The 16,914-nt window shown below is 38.5% G+C and overlaps 2 protein-coding genes and 1 non-coding gene across 6 annotated transcripts in view; 2 read left to right on the top strand and 1 right to left on the bottom strand.

Annotated features, from left to right (window-relative positions):
* The window catches only part of Alc (5'-AMP-activated protein kinase subunit beta-1), a 264,921-nt gene that overhangs the window by 240,752 nt on the left and 7,255 nt on the right, over positions 1 to 16,914 (bottom strand). The gene's annotated exons all lie outside the window — the stretch shown is intronic.
* On the top strand, positions 1,010 to 16,781 carry LOC139990036 (orexin/Hypocretin receptor type 1). Of its 4 annotated transcripts, none has more exons than XR_011800468.1 (7): positions 1,010 to 4,242; positions 12,763 to 12,910; positions 13,093 to 13,314; positions 13,699 to 13,858; positions 14,043 to 14,155; positions 15,153 to 15,392; positions 16,015 to 16,151. XR_011800468.1 is itself a non-coding variant. In XM_072008911.1 (6 exons), exons 1-6 carry the CDS (start codon positions 3,787 to 3,789, stop codon positions 15,299 to 15,301), a joined length of 1,248 nt encoding a protein of 415 aa, XP_071865012.1. In that variant the 5' UTR covers positions 1,010 to 3,786; the 3' UTR covers positions 15,302 to 16,157. The 4 variants fall into 4 exon arrangements, 2 of the variants coding, with proteins under 2 accessions (XP_071865012.1, XP_071865011.1); XR_011800467.1 differs by having other exon boundaries at positions 15,153 to 15,435; positions 16,015 to 16,149; XM_072008911.1 differs by having other exon boundaries at positions 15,153 to 16,157.
* Positions 5,551 to 5,689, top strand: LOC139990402 (U11 spliceosomal RNA). Its single transcript, XR_011800562.1, has one exon. It is a non-coding gene; the product is annotated as a U11 spliceosomal RNA (small nuclear RNA).

Raw genomic sequence — 16,914 nt, 5'->3', positions numbered from 1 at the left:
CACACATAATATAATATTTTGTAAGTTTCGCATGAATCATCAATGCCAAGATAAACGTGACAGCAAGATAGGAAAAGGCTGACTCTAAAAGGTTTATCGGGTGTAGAAATGATAAATGAGCGTGCGATCAAACGAGTTAGCGGACTAACGAGGGATTATATAGTGCGTACACAGCCGAAACCTTTGCACCCCTAAATTTTCAGTATCATGTGGGAACACAAACGTTAATCAGAACGGTCAATGAAAGGAATCCTCCACTGGAATGTAATACTCTCTCAAGCTACTTTTTATTTTCCAAGTATTTCGAAGGATATAGACGCTAAGGACAGTTAACTGGCACGGGACGAACTTAGAATTTTCTATTGATCGGAGCACACATAAAATGCCGCACAAAATATTACGTTAACGCATTAACGTATTTCCTTTATCCGTGTGACTATCATGAACAGAGACTATTTACGATTCAATGACTATATTTGATCGAAGTTTTATTGACTTTTATTTGACGGAGCTTATACTTCTGCATGAAATACAGTCTAATCTTTTCGAAGACCATTTCCGATCAAAGTCGTCGTAAAGTTGTATTTGGCCGTAAAATCAAGATTCCAATTTAATTTTACCTGGTAGAATTTATTGACAAAAATAGATACACACGTAACGCTACTACAGAGCGGTTAAACAGTAGAAAAAGGATTGAAATACCCAGAAATTCCAGCACATTCAACGACTATACGTTGTTTGTTTAACGAAAAGAAAATATAAACGTTGCAAACGTTTACCACTTAACGTAACTGGAGGCAGCGATATAGGATTGCTCATTTCAGCTATACTTTTATAATTGTCTTCCTTTAATAACAAGCCACTCTGTCTTTTAATAAAAAAAAAAAAGAAAAAAAATAGGCGAAAGAGTAAGAATCACCAGGTATCCATCAGGCTCGACATGGGAAATTTTCAGGACAAAATGTGACATCGACTAGTACTAGCGCACCTACGCGCGCTCGTTAAAACGACGTACATACCTCAGTTTCGCAGAATCCGTCGTCGCGTTCACATCCCTTTCCCGAATTGGGACCTTTTCTAACAAGTCTACGTGACACACACCACGCAACATCTTCGACAAACCCTGTGATACATTCTCTTTACGAAACAGTGGTTTTACATTGTTATTAATGTAAAACTTTGAACATGCGGTGTTTTACCATTTTATCCAGACAGTTGCAAAATTCTGTGAAAATTAGTCACTCGAATACGTAGAATATTTGCTGCTAGAAATTTGCATTAAACAACGATGAATACTAATTTTCGTATGAAAAACAATAGTCCGATAAACGAATGCGGTGTGTAAAAACAAGTGACTGTGATATGATTTTGAATAAAATTGCGGATATAGTGACGATGACGATGATATATTTCAATGCCAAGTAATAAGTAAGAAATAGGTGATCGTGAATTAAAGGGAATAATAAACAAATACGCGAAGTAACGTTGCATGCGCTGCATTTAAGAGTTTACAGAAAATACTCGGGTCTCGCAAACTTTGTTGAACACCGTGAAACGAATAGTTGGTTGGAATAATATGAGAACAAAGGGAAAATTTTGATGATCGTAGAATTCTTTTTCTCTTTTTAAACTTTCGACGAAGCTTGTGCACGCGATATTATTCGCGAACTGACCCCTTTAATTTCGTCTGAGGACCACAGAGAAAAGTAAGAACAAAGCGACAAAAGCTTTCGCGTACTCAAACACCTCTCGGAATTTGTCCGAAATCAAATCGATTAATCATCTTTGGAAGTTTCACTTCCCGCTTTGTCGCACCATAAACAATGCGGAAGTGACGAGCGAAAAAAAGAAACGCACTGAGGTTTCCATCGAATAAATCGAAATCCTCCACAATTGATGCAAATCCGACAGATTTATGACAATTTACATTTCCGTTGCAGAACATGCTGGAACGAAGTCGGAAACATCGTGTCGAATGTCGTGTTAAAAATATTTCGAACGTCTATCACTTTTCCACAAGTCCACACTACGGTAACATTCGAATCTTGTGGAAAACAAACATAGTAATACCGTATATCCTGAGAATTTGAAATTAAAAGAAATCGATGAAAAAGTGAACCGTAATTAGTGGATTATAATAAGTGGACAATTCGCATAATTTTTGTCCCACGAACATCACGAAATTGAATTTCATTAATGCTAAACCAGGAGCCGCATAATAAACGGTGCTAGAATGGTTTTGACACCTTTCTGATTAATTGACATGTTGGTTGTCACTGCCGATTCCAACACGCCAGAAAAACGTGATAGAAAAACCCGTAAGATTAGTAGCATAATCGAGTGGTTCTTTTTCTCTCAAACTTCGTGCGTCTCGGAGGGAAATCAGAAATCCAAAAAATTCTTGTCGGAAAGTTTTCACGGCGAACCAACAAAATTTCGAGTTTGTATTGAGAATCTGAAACGCGAATACGATGCTTTTAGCGCTTTTAACCGAAATTTATTAGCGGAGGCTAATGATTTTTCGAGCGGAACGACGATACGATCAATTAATAGACATCGTACAATTGCGTTACGATCTCCGTACTATAAACTGCACCATGGTGTCGTAACGCCACAGTAACTTCTACTCAAGTACAATTAAAATTTCGATTAAATTATAGTTTCCGAGCGATGTTTCGTTAAACTTAACAGCAATGTTCATTTTATTTGTGGAGAACACGATCCAGAAGATTTTTTCTATTTAATCGCGGATCGATATCGTCGACCGTTTCGTGAATAGCCACGATAAATCGCTATGCTGATCGAAAATCAACACGATCGATTCGTCGTTGGCTTCTGTATTAACTTTTACGAGAAAAATTCCTTTCGCTACTTTCGAACAATTTCATCGCTATCCTGTAATTAAATTTAATCTCGAACTTTCCCTCTAAAGCTCGGTCAGACGTTAGAAGTAAAATCGAAAAAAGGAGGGAAACCATGGGACAATACTTCCGTTCAAACGAGATAAAACGCATCCCACCGAGGTACTTCTCGATTTTCCAATTCTCGTGGACACTGCTTTCTTTTTTCACGAAAGAATAAGGCAAAAACTTACCATAGTATCGACTCGATAGCAAATTTATCGTCTATCCGCAGACTGGAAAATCTGGTAGAAGAGGAAGAAAAGAAGAGGACCGAAGCAGGGTGAACTCAAGAATCATTTTCTATTTGTCGAGCCATTAGTCGGAAGAAATTCATTAGACAATTCGACGCTTGGGAAATCGGAACACGTGACGTCCAAAACTTTCTTTGTTAGTCCTGGTTTTCATTTCGGTGCCAAAGAAGTCTCTTTCCAACAGTAGAAACAGGGGAAGAAGAACGATCCACTTAGTAATCTATCTACCATTCTACCAAGAATCAAGTGTTCTGGTGATTTGCGATATTAATTGTATGGAAGCAGGCGCATCAATGATCAATATTACCAGATGACGCTGATAAAGAAATAGAACAAGATCGTCTTTAATATCATGGAAATCGGAGACAAGTAAATGTCATTCGGTCGTAACAGAGGAAACGAGGCGAATCGAACCGAAGCGACAACTTTTCCGCCGTGTATTTCTCCCTTTTCTTCATCCCTGAACGCTAAACGTTTATTGAAGAAACGTCGAATTTGAGAACATTCGAAATGGAGACTAAAAGCAGCAGTAGTCTGTAAAAAAGGAAGTTGTTTGTTAAACTCTCCCTAGGAGGGTTCGTGCTTTTCAATATCAATAACGTATACAGGATCCTTAACAGAGAAAAAGAAAGATGCATCCTCTCGAGTTAGTGATCGTAGGATGGCTGGCATTGGTAATATCCACATTGGTCGATGCCATCGATTATTTGGACGACTATTCAGCGATGGATTACACCGATGAATCGGACATCGATTACAATGCCACGAATTGCACCAATAGTTATTGTATCTCAAACGAAGAGTACGTGGATCGTATGATAAATTATATATTCCCCAAGTTTTGGGATTGGGTGTTGATCGCGTCGCATAGCGTTGTTTTCGTGGTCGGCCTAATCGGGAATGCGCTAGTTTGTATCGCGGTTTACAGGAACCATTCTATGAGAACGGTGACAAATTATTTTATTGTCAATTTGGCTGTGGCCGATTTCCTAGTTTTATTGCTTTGTCTTCCGTTCACCGTACTGTGGGACATCACCGAGACCTGGTTTCTAGGTTTGACCTTGTGCAAAGCCGTGCCATATCTCCAGGTATGACAATCACGCTTTATTTATTAGATTAACATTTATCTCTCGTGCGATTTTAATTGAAAAGGTCACGAAACAAACCTAAAAAGAGAAGCAGCTTTTAAACATCCTAAAATGTTGCATTCACGCTTCTCGATATTTTTTTCTGGAGAGCGTCCAGGGATTAGAGATTTCGTGCACGTTCGTTGGATGCGCAAGCGAACTCTTCTCCCACGTTATCGTTCGTTACCTGCTGGATTCCTACTCGTACCACCGGTTGAACTTTTCTTCGATATTTATTTCGAGAGTGCGGAAGCTTACAGTGAAGCTACCGTTCGAATTCGAGCCAACAAGAGATTGGAGATGTTCGAGGCAGTAAAGAGCAGCTACTTTAATTGCAAAATTGAATGTAGTTCCGATGCAATTCGATCGACGACATTTCCATCACACGAAAATTCGCGATCTTCTCTATTCAACAATTCATGGCATCTTCTATTCTTCGAGTTTATACGGCGCATAAATTTTTTTGAACTCGCAATGTAATGGATAAAGGCTTTCTCTGCTAAACCAGATGGAGACCTGAGTTTATAATAAATTCATAAGTCGGCCGTGTTATTCTTAATTTCATATTCTAGTCGATTTCATATTCGTCGGACATGTTTTTTTATGCCTAGATGATTGACTCAACATTGAGACACGAAACGCGGCGATGAATTAAAGACGATCACTTTAATTTTCCACGAAGATTAGAGCATTTTTTTTAATTTCTCTTCAATATCGAATCGTTCGCGTCGTTAGTATATTCGTGTTGGTTCGTCGACGACTCCGGGCTGGTTTCGAATAATAGAACCCGCCTCACGAACACAAATATCTTTATTCAAGTTTTAATTAACTTAATTACAATATCCTTCTTCGCGTGGCTAATAACGAACGGTATCAACCTGGTGGAAAGCCGATATCGCATTCGCCCCTAAATTTTCTCGACTCAACGACATGATTGGGAAGCCTTAATCGTAAATCAAATTATGTACTGAAATTATGCAATTAACGTCTTATAGAATGTAACCGGAGATAGATTCTTAAATACTTCGAACAATATCGAGGTCGAAACAATCATATTTCTTCCCGTGCATCCTGCCTTTAATTTCAATTGCAATTTGCATGTTTGTTACGTAATTATCTGTTTCCAAATTGTATTTCTTTGGAGGCGACGGGCATTGGTATTTTTAGTTCGTCGACAGTTCAACAGATGGCTCGATGCAAGTAGCGATTCTCGCATTCGGTATATCACTTTAAATGTAACATAAGGCTGGCACAAGTTATCACAAGTTTAAAAAGGGTACTCACTACTTTAATAGTGCGTCGATACGGTCAAGTGCCGTGTTGGCGGGGTATGGCAATCAAGACATACCCAGTACACAATTTTTGTATACGCGAGGCTGTTGGCTGCCAATTTTGCACCGACGCCTCCATTTGCTCAATTACTAAAAATAGCAATAATAGAACTGAAAGGTTTCCAATAAAGAAAATCTATTTATTGTACTATTCATTATGATTAAGAATTGTTAGAAATTGATTTGCATCATTGGTAGGAGTTAATATGCAAGTCGAAAATTAAAACAAATGATGATCAATAGGTTGTATCGTGCTAAACATCAATGAACAGATTTAAACGTCACGCGTGGCTGACGCGCGACCACGTTCCCGCCGCTATAACAAATTTCAGTTTATGTTTGTATTTAATATTGTTAACCGCGGTTGAAGTATAAATGATTAGACAAAAAAGTTGGGAACTATGGCATTTGCATGTGAAGGAATTAATACGTCCACAGGCAAAGCTTAAAAAATTCATTACCGTTTGAAACCTCCATCCCCCGTTCTTTCATCCAATTTTCGAAGAAGAATGACCTGTTCGGGGTCGTACCATTTTTCACGCCTGATTCACGATACTGTCCGAAACTTGACATTCGGATGAGACATATTCTGGAGGTTTCGACGTTGACCGCAAAAAAATTTATGTAATCGCTAACAAAAGAAATATGCTGCTTGATTGATAGCTAATCGAGGATCCGGCTATTACAGTCGACACTGGTAAATTCTATCTGTTATGCAATCCATTTGCCGCTTCGTAATATTCATCTTACGCAATGTGTAATGCAACAGAAGATGCGACGCCGCCATACTATTCTTTCTCATTTTCCTCACATATCACCACATGTTAGCAGACCAAATAGACACGAATGACCGTATCGTGTATCACAAAAGAATGGAAAAAAGAGAATGGCGCGCTTATAATTTAAAATGAGACACAAGCGATTTCGCATCGGGTAGCATCTGACAGCCGAGCGGAATAAACATCGTGAGGGCGGTGGCCGCGTCAGCGGAACAAACGAACTTTCTGATCGCCGTTATTTCGCTCGATAAAACGGAATACGCGAATTACACGGTGGGTAATGAATTTTACGAATTTTCGATTCGTTGCGGAGCAAACGGACACAGAAGTAACATACTCGACTAGTCAAACAGGACACTGTTGCACATACCGCGTAGCTTGAAATGAGTTTAGAATAATAATTAATTAATACTGCAAAAGGTTCGAACATCTTGCGCGATGGAATTTAATAAAATGAAATAAGCAAAAGGAGAAAACGAGTTTAGCACGTTATTGCGATACTACAAAGAGGTGGTAGAGTACAAAGGGCGTATCTCGTATCGGGAGCCAAGACAACGTTACACAAACTTGCTTTATAGCCTATTGTTGGTGTATTGTTTCAGACTTTGGTGTTCGCTGTATGGTAAGATACGCGTGAGAACGCGAGGAACGATCCATAGTTAGTCATAATTATCGTCGCTTTTGCAACAATGTTAACGAGGGAGTCACACTCAGGTTTGCTAAAACGAAGCCATGGAGAAGAAAGGTTACCCTGTCGGCGTTCCATTAATATTGCATTAATGGCTGTGGAAACAGTGGTATTTGTGTAACGCGTCTCAAGCAACATATTTGAAAACAATACACCGCACTGTTTCGTCCAACGGATAATTAACGTGGAATGCACGATTTGGTTTGCAGTTTGCCACGATCGACCTGTGCGGTTTAGAGCGCGTGTGATCCTACAATTAATTAAAACTCGATCGGTCAATATTATAACAGGACTACACTTGTATATACCGAAGTACAGTTGTGTGGAAATATCGTTCGGCTCGTTTATCATAGTCCCATGCATGTGACCACGGATATCCACACCGATGTGCAAACTTGCATCCTGCGTCTGTACCTTCGTTAGGATGTACCAACATGCTCGCACAACCAAAGCAGCCTCAACTAGCGACCAAATCGCATTATCTTACAACATGTTACTGAACTCCGTTCCTGCTGCACGATAACTTATTTCTGCATTCTCAACTTGTTCAAGGAATTTAGCTCACTAAGCTGAATTTGTCTCTCTTTCGAAATAATAATCGCTTTTCATCTGTGTTGGGCCGGATAACTTTACTTCCGTCGTGAATGTCGGTGACAACCGGCGTTCGTTGCATCCAGTTCACCGCGTAGAAATTCATCAAGGACCAAGGTAATGTTACTTTTGTGAAAAACAGCCGGGAGAGGCCGTCGCAAGTAAAAACGAGTCGCTAGGCGAAATTCCAGTGCGAAGAAAGAAGAGATAGCCCGACGAATGTCGAAGAGATGGAAAAAGCGGGTGAAGCACGTACCGAGTCGCAAGCACAGCAACGTCTTTACGTGTACATGAATACTTTTTACCGGAAGTAAACGCGAAAAGCAAAGAGACCGAGCGTAACGTAGCTAGCTATAACGAGAATACCGGGTCTCGCTGAGCCGTCGCTCTGCGAATGCGTGTTTATCGTCACGCTGTTTATACATTGCATAATTTCTTCGGCTATGGATAGCAGCCAAGAACTTTTTTTGAAGAAACTAAGACACGCTTAAAGCGGATATTTCTCGACAAAACGTCCGTTTAAATGAAATATTCAACCCTGTGGAATATTCGACCCGATACTCCGTACAACAGCCTTCTAATTACTTACGCACTGTATCCGATGACAAAGACACCAGCTTGAAACCGGTGCTATGGAGTTAATCGTTTGTATAATAGTACCTCGCTGCTCCTTTTAATCAAGATTAAAATAAAGGTTTCCGCCGTGGAGATGAGTAGCAAACAGCAGAACGACTGCAATAGGCTTGTAATATTGGTCAGCCCTTTTCGAACGAGAATTAAACCCCTCTTGTGTTACGAGCGCATTTCCTCAATAACGTAAAGTCTCTGTTATTCTGTATTCCCCGGCTTGTTACCAGGTTCCATCGTATCTAAGATGTAAATCTATGTTGTACAATTGCCGAAAGCCGACTTAAGTTGTATATTTTTTTCTTTTATCCAAGAGAAACATATTACCGTACCAAGTGGCAATTTCCTATAGCGGCGGCAATTTATCAGGAGATTCGTATATTTGCATTTCAGATAAGATCGCGGGTGGCTTGTGTAGAATATTTAACGATTCCTGGCTTCTGACTACGCATACACAAGAATATAGCTGTTATACATAGCGTAGACGTTAGCGATCTTCAAAAAGGAACGATTACATTCGCCAGAACAAAGGAATAAGTAACGAGCGTCGTTTCGCTTTTTTCAACGTTTGAGATTCCGCGGTGGTTCCACGTGGAAAAGAAGCTCTGCTCGTGTGGAATATTATCACGTACACCGACTTTACGGAATTACGATTGCCAATGTCGTAAGACATAGAAATTACAGTTATATGTACAGTACGCGACGTGTTTTCGTCGTGCAGTTTAAGAAATCTTTGAAATACTCCGGACATATGGAGTTTCCATATCTTTCTGAAAGTGAAGGAAGTCAAAGTGAAGTAGGTCTGGTCATGGACGGGCCGTTGAATCGTAATCGCGCACGCAACTCTTGCCTTACGACAAACCAACGGGACGAAGTTAAAAGTTCACGAGACGGACGCGTGTGTTCCCAAGATACTTTATTTTTTTCAACGTAGCGAAACGTTACCTGGCGTGACACGAAGTGAATTTCCCGTGGGTTTTTCGATACATCCGGCGAACGCAACGTAAAGTAATCCCAAGGGTCGCTCAAAAATATGTATCAGCAGCATCGGCACCTCATTGATTATTTAATCCTGAAGAGATGTAAGGACACATATTGCCGTTAGGTCCGTCTGTCATTTGGGAGTTCGAAACTCGAAAAACACGAAGGAGCTAATGATACAAAGTTTGCGTGCCTTCGGGGTCGTTACGGCGACCAGGGGACTGTTCGTAGCAGACGAGTCGTATGAGTCAGGTGATATTTCACTAGGGAACAGCTCTTTCTCGTGACCGAATCGATAACGTGAATTTTTTAGAACGTTACCCTAATATCTCCCTTTGTGATGCTTTGGCTTGAGGTTTCCAACAATAAAACTATAATTTCTCCAATTAACAGCGCAGAAGAGGATAACAAACTGAGTGTAAAATGAGGAAAAGGTCGAAGATTCTTCGCGTGTGTGTCATTGATTGTACTCGTTGACCTTACCAAAAAGTCAAGCATATACATATATAAACAAACAAATCGGAATAATAAAATTCTTCAATAAAAAAGTTCTTAGGGCACGTAATAAACGCATTCTCGGTGATATACACAGTTTGGTTAGAAAATGGTACGAAAATGACACGATTCGTGTTGCTAGTTGATGATAAAAAAAAAAAAAGAAAAGGAAAGGATGAAGAGCTTGCAGCGATGCTCTCTCATCTGGAAAAGCGATTTCGACGCTGATCCGTCAGTTATCATCGTCACTAGCTAGCACTCGTTAATCGAGGCAGCTGCTGTTGGTTCAATCGCTCTAGTGACCGAAGGGCAAAGCCCCAAGTGGTATTGTCGTGATATCGGTAGCACGTTAGGCACGCACTGGCGTGACGAATGCAGTTGTGAGTGTGACCGGTAGATAGCCGAGATTTAATTAAAACGCGCTCTACGGTCGCCTACGGTGACAAACAATTGTGAAATCGTTTCGCATTAGGTGGGGATTGAAAAAACAATGGGTTCTGTTCAGGTTGACGAGCAACCTATCCGTTACGCCTCAGGACCAAGCGGAATTATTCGATTCGCGTTTATATATATCCTTTCCGTCAACATCACACCTCTTTTCTTTTCCTTCCGCGTTTATCTAACTTTTTCCATGTGATACTTTTACAGATCGATTAGAGAACTCTGTCTTGTTTAACTACCTATACCGTGAAATTCACCTTAATTACTTTTATGTACATTTAGAAATTTCCTACCTAAACCCGACGAATAAATTGGGATATCTCGCCTGGTGCAGACCTCTCTGTTAATTGCGCGGAAACCATGCCGGATAGAATAACGACAAGCGAAAGCGTCCGGAACAATTTGCTCTGCGTGTTAAACGTAACCGCTCTTTGCTTCTGCTGTTCTAATGCCGATCGATTTACCCTACAGCTTGAATATCTCCTTGTCGGGATCCTTGACCGACTCTAATTATTACAACTGCAGTAAGGAACGATCGATCTTGTACCCAATATAAATATCCACGCAATTTAATCGTATTTCTGAAAGAAAACCGATCTTTAATCTCTATTTGTGTATCACAAAGTAACGAGTTCTTCCCGAATTGCAAACGACAAAAATCACGTACAACTATTTCAATTATTCTACGAGCATCGTATATCACAAGGAAAACGGGTAGTCACTTGGGACGAGTAGGATTTGTGTCTTTCGTCGGAAACAGTTTCAATTTTAAATGTCCGCTACTGACGACAAAATAAAGTTTCCTTTATCACATTGCTATAAATATACGAAAAAGACGAGCTTGAACTAATATCGATAATTGAGGTTGTCTGATAAATAATTTTCCAAGAAATCGATCGGCGCACCTAGAAACCGAATCAAGGGTATTCGCTGCTTTTCTTTCCAAGAAACAAATGAAAGAAATGACAAATTACTCGTGTTGAGATAGCTACGATTCCCTTTGGTAATTCCGCTGTATCTCAACCGTATTTCCAAGTCGCGACTAACGATGTTCGGGATTTTTCAATTGCTTAATCTTCTCCTACCTTCATTGAAATTAAAGTATCCCTGGAGCTCGGCGCATCGTTATCTTGGAGTAAGATTCTAAGTTCTCCAATTTATCTTCCATTCGCGCGCATAGATTTCATGATAAAAATGAAACGACTACATTTACATAGGAACTCCTCATTAAACAGATAAAACGTGGAAAGTACGTATCAATGTAAAGATGAATAACACCTATACGTTTCTTCTTGATCTTCGCAGGAGAAATTTAATCGAATTATGCGCAATCGTCACAGTATGACAAGATGAAATTGTAAATTGCTACTTGCCACCAAAAGGGGATGAAAAGTTACGATCGCACTGCGACAGTACGAAAGCTATAATGAAGCAGAGCGGTGGCCTAATCAGTGAAAGGCTAATGTCTCGAAATGTAGGAACCTGTCAAGAGCATCTGAAGCTAGAAGGTTGAACCTACTACTGACCAATTCGACGATCAATTCGAATATACGCGACGTTCGTGTTTGTTGCCGCGCAGAAACTTCGTAACTAGCCCTTTGACGATAATTCGGAAATTCAATCGACAGCAAGCACTTGCAGTCGGACCTCTAAACGCATTAGCATAACGTACGAAAAGACGTCACACGGGAAATGCCCGATAAACAGAACGTGAATGTGCATGTGTCGTTTCTCGGTAAACGTCGCAAAGAGTTTCACGGCTGAAATGCTTTATTTTAAATGCGATTTGCTTAACGAATTGTTTTTGTTTTTAATCAGTGCCGACTTTGGATCAATTTTTCACGTGGTCGTCAAATTCATATCAAACGTGCTACCAATGGTATTTGTGAAAAGAAATTTAGGTCGAACTGACCAGCGCGATTCGTTTTATTAATTCTACGATTTGTTCGCGAACAAAAAGAAAAGAAACTCGAAGCTGAGCTACGAAGCCAATAAATTTTCTGGCAGGGAAAAAGCTCGGGCGCACCAACGGAGCCAACAGTTTTATCATTTTCCGAGGAGCAAAACTCCTACCAAGTCCTCGGCCGTATTTTCTAACCGTTCGTTTTATATTCATAACGTGTCTCTCTGTACTAGACCAACTACGAATAAACCATGTTACCGGGTAAAAAGCCAAAATGTAAGATATGTCAATGTCTATAATAACATGATCTATTATGATTCTATAACATGAACGAGTATTTATATTCGTATTCACGTGGATACCAAAAAATGTTAACTACCTGTAAATAGTTCTAACCGTATCGTCGATCGATCTCTGATGCAACACGTAAGTTTTATAGCGAACGGAAGTTATGGAAATTTCATGAATAAACAAATTAAAATTCATAATGAACGCGGTTAATTTCTTTCTTTTAAATAACGCTGGATGATACTCGAAAGAGCAAGGAATGAACTTTTGAGCTCTTGCTTTTACAGCATTTATCTCTACCGATGATCACATAAATATTTGAAAAATAAACCTGCTTCTGCTTGGTCTTTGTTGCAGACAGTGTCCGTGACCGTGAGCATATTGACCCTAACTTTTATATCGATAGATCGATGGTACGCTATATGCTTTCCCCTGAGATTTAAGTCTACCACTGGACGAGCAAAAAGTGCGATCATCGGAATTTGGGCAATAGCCCTTCTATTTGGTAGTTAAATATTAATTTAATATCTTTCCTTAAATAGCAATTCAGCAAAACAAGCATATAATTCATCTTTAGAGTACGCTTTTATGGAATGGTTTATTCCAAAATTAAGGCACTCAACATTTATTTTTAGTTACTGACAAACTATGAGAAAAACCATGCATCAACACTCAACGTTTGTACAGATATTCCAGATCTCGTGGTGTTGCATACCGTCCCACCTACGCACATCAAAATAAAGACCGTTTTATTCACGCAATGCGACATATCCTGGAGTCAAAGGAGCCAGGTCGCCTTTACTATCGTCAAACTAATTTTCCTTTATACCGGACCTTTGATCTTCATGAGCGTAGCCTATTGGCAGATTGTAAAAGTCCTTTGGAGGAGCAACATTCCAGGACATAATTGTAAGCAAACGATCAATCTACGTTTCCTTTGTATTTTTTATTCTACAAAGAAAATTATACATAATCTATGACCGCGCGTTTATACGCGTAACGAAGCTATTATAAAATATTTCTAGAACTTGCTCGTACAAGTCATTCATTCGTTTTTCTTCGCGGATATTCATGTCATCACGATCTTTTCTTATCGACAGTATCATTAGTATTCAACGTTCGAAATTCCAAACTGCGAATAACTGCGAATGTATTTAACGCGACATTTAACCTTTTCGTGGACGTTTATTTTACAGTTAAACGTTTAAGCTGTCTTCAATCAGTAATATCACGGTCGTAGCAAAAGCTAACCGATAATTTTACGACATAAGTAATAATACCAAGCATTTGCAGTACCGTCACGAGCATCCCAGATGAGCCAGATTCCATCGACCGGTGGCGGAAATCCGGAAGTGCAGCTGAGATCTCGGCGAAAGGCGGCAAAAATGTTAGTCACAGTGGTCATCACATTTGCGATTTGCTATTTCCCTGTGCACTTACTCTCCGTTTTAAGGTATCTTCCACTAATCGATATGTTACACAAGTTCAATTTACCCTAATGTCCGACATAACGCAATGTAACAAACAAAAACACTCAAATACTTCGGTTATGGACGAACACGTGTGTTACGACAGTTGGGATGGAAACGACATTATTGTTCAAAGCAAATTGATGTCCGTATTATTTAACGTTTCAGGTATACCACCACATTACCATCTAATAAATGGATAAACGCCATCAGCTTAATCGCGCATGGCCTATGCTATTTCAATAGTGCAGTTAATCCTCTAATCTACAACTTCATGAGCGGTAAATGACTTTTGACTTTCATTAATTTTAAACAAACAATAGTTTATCGATCGTGTTTCAATTGCGCGTGTCAGATAATTCTATTGGACAAGATCACTTCTTCGCGATTTGGTCGACGAACAGCTTATACTGCGTCTAAATTTTATTGCCGCATTCTGTCAGCTGACTTTCTATAGATTTTATGGATCGCACGGTGCCGTATCTCTTTGATCAAAAAATTATTAACAAGCTCGATACGATTGATTTATTACAAACGATCTGATACGTACTGCTGATATGTAAAGATCCATGTCACGCTACTTCTTGTGTTAATGGAATAAGGTGATTCGTTTCTATTTGTAAATAGAATATTTAAGATAATTGACTTTTGATAAAATTCTTCCTTGCTTCCTTCTCTTTTCACCCTTTTAATGATTCTGAAGTGATTTATAGATGTATGTACCACTATATACAGATTCAAAATGAATCACCCTATTCATTACGAAATCTATCTTCTTAATTCATTACGAAATTCAAAACTTATCGGAGAACTCTCCTCACGGCTGTTATTAACACGCACCTACCCAGATATTTCTATCTCGTTTACTTAAAGAACTTGGTAATTAAATGAAGCGATGTTTCACTATTTAACTGATAACGACTTTGATGTTTCTAACTTTCAGTTTGCATTTTAAAATGTACAAGAGTTCGAAAAGAACAATGGCACGATTCTTTTACAGAGTTGCTCGTTATATTATGCCATTTGATTCAACAAAGTTTTGCTGTAATTTCTTTTCAAAATACTTTTCGGGCAGTAAGGTGGTATACATATCGTTTAAATATCGAGATATCAAATTTCATGTTTAAATATCAAATTTCGAAAGATACTTTAATTCGTAAGAAAAAGACTACACATACCTGTATTTCCACTTTAATAATTCCGACTCATAATGAAACCGGAAATAGAAACGATGGCAACGGTGAAAGCAAAAGGAGATATTCAGCGTGTGGTTTGCAGGTAAGTTCCGGCAGGAGTTTGGTCGTACATTCCGAGAATGCACGCCTTTGAATCCCACGAACGATCGCAGGCCAAACCAGCAACCCAGCTACGCTTACATGGCAAACGAATGTCGATCTGCATCGCAAAGTCGTCGTGAACAATTCTGACATGCGGAAATACGAGTCTCTTGGGTGAAAAAAGTCCCTAATACAATCTTGGAAGGAACTCAGGCCGAAAACGAATCTGTCCAGGATCGATGTAGTCTTGGGTTTTGTCCTCCGCAATCTCAATTACGCTTAGGGTGAGCTGTATTATATTCCACAGTTATTGGCCACCTTATAAAACCAATTTCTCTTTTACCGATAATCTTTGTTAACCTTTTCGTTTTGATTTAACCACTTCACTGTACACATAACCGACGATCCAAGAGAAGTAAACTTTAAAATCTAATTTCGAGAATCGGAATTTTTCATTACAAATAAACAATCGATCGATAATCACTTAATTGTCTTAAGATGCAGACGTAGAAGGCGTTTTGATAGATGATTTTACCATTTCTGAGAGTTTTATTTGTATTTTATTTGTATATCTGAGACTTAAATGATTTATTAGGAATTAAAAAGTATGCTTAAAATAAAGGTCGATAACGAAATATTATATAGCTTACCCTTTTCGTTAAAGTCATAATGAAAATTGAAGTCAACGACAATAATGATGTTAATCTTAATTATAGTAGTATACCTCGATTTAAGGTTTACAACGGTCCATTCTTTGAAAGTAATACAAACTTAAAACAACGCAAATTATCTCATTTGTATATAATGTACCTGTAAAATATTATAGAAAGTATTCAATAATTAATCAAGGACTTTTATTACAGGGAAATTTCGGAAGGCGTTTAGGCGTACATTTCGCTGTGCTCAAGAGAATGGTTCTCGAATACAGCGTGGATATCTTGCGAGCACATCTAATTTCCCTCGAATAAAATCTCGGACCACGACGATACGGACGACGTTTAAGAATAACAATAACCTTCAGCGAAATACCGAAATTATACCTCTCAGTGCTATAACCACTATTCAGCAGAATGAAAAACACGATTGATTGGATGCATATACACCAATAATATGACTAATCAGACACGCAGTAAGATTCACAAGTAATTTATTTACATGTAATTTGAATTTTAATACTAATGTAGAATATAAAATATTAGATAAATATAACAAAAACACTATGTTCCACTCGGTAGTATTTTAAATAATAAAAAATACTTGTGAACACGATTATATTTAGTTCCCAAATTCATAAAAATTGGTAGACACTATAAGTTCCATTGAAAAATGGCATCATCTGATATAACGAAACATTGAATATTATTGAATTAATATGTAAAATGTACTTACAATATTAAAAATTACCACATAGAAGCTCGATGTTTATTCTCGCAGAGCGTAAACTATAACATAGGCACATATGAATTTGTAAATCATTCTTCATAATAGAATGATTGTATTTAGAACTATTGTATTATATGTAATCTTCAGACGATACGTAAAGTTCGCTGACAAAATTGTATGTAAAATCTTTAATAAGATATAAATAATATATACTATCGCTATGTCATAAATATATGATGTAAATCTTCTACTAGCACTTCATATAGTCTTGACCGGATTTATCTTTAGTCCACAAAAATTACATTTTTATTGCATGTAAGAATCATTTAACTGAAAGATCAATCCCACCGTTTGTATGATGTCAACACTGTTAATCAAAA

Source organism: Bombus fervidus, chromosome 8 (assembly GCF_041682495.2).
Source record: "Bombus fervidus isolate BK054 chromosome 8, iyBomFerv1, whole genome shotgun sequence".
Lineage (NCBI taxonomy): Eukaryota > Metazoa > Arthropoda > Insecta > Hymenoptera > Apidae > Bombus > Bombus fervidus.
The sequence above is the reverse complement of the archived record's forward strand: the minus strand, read 5'-3'. Positions and strand labels throughout refer to the sequence as shown.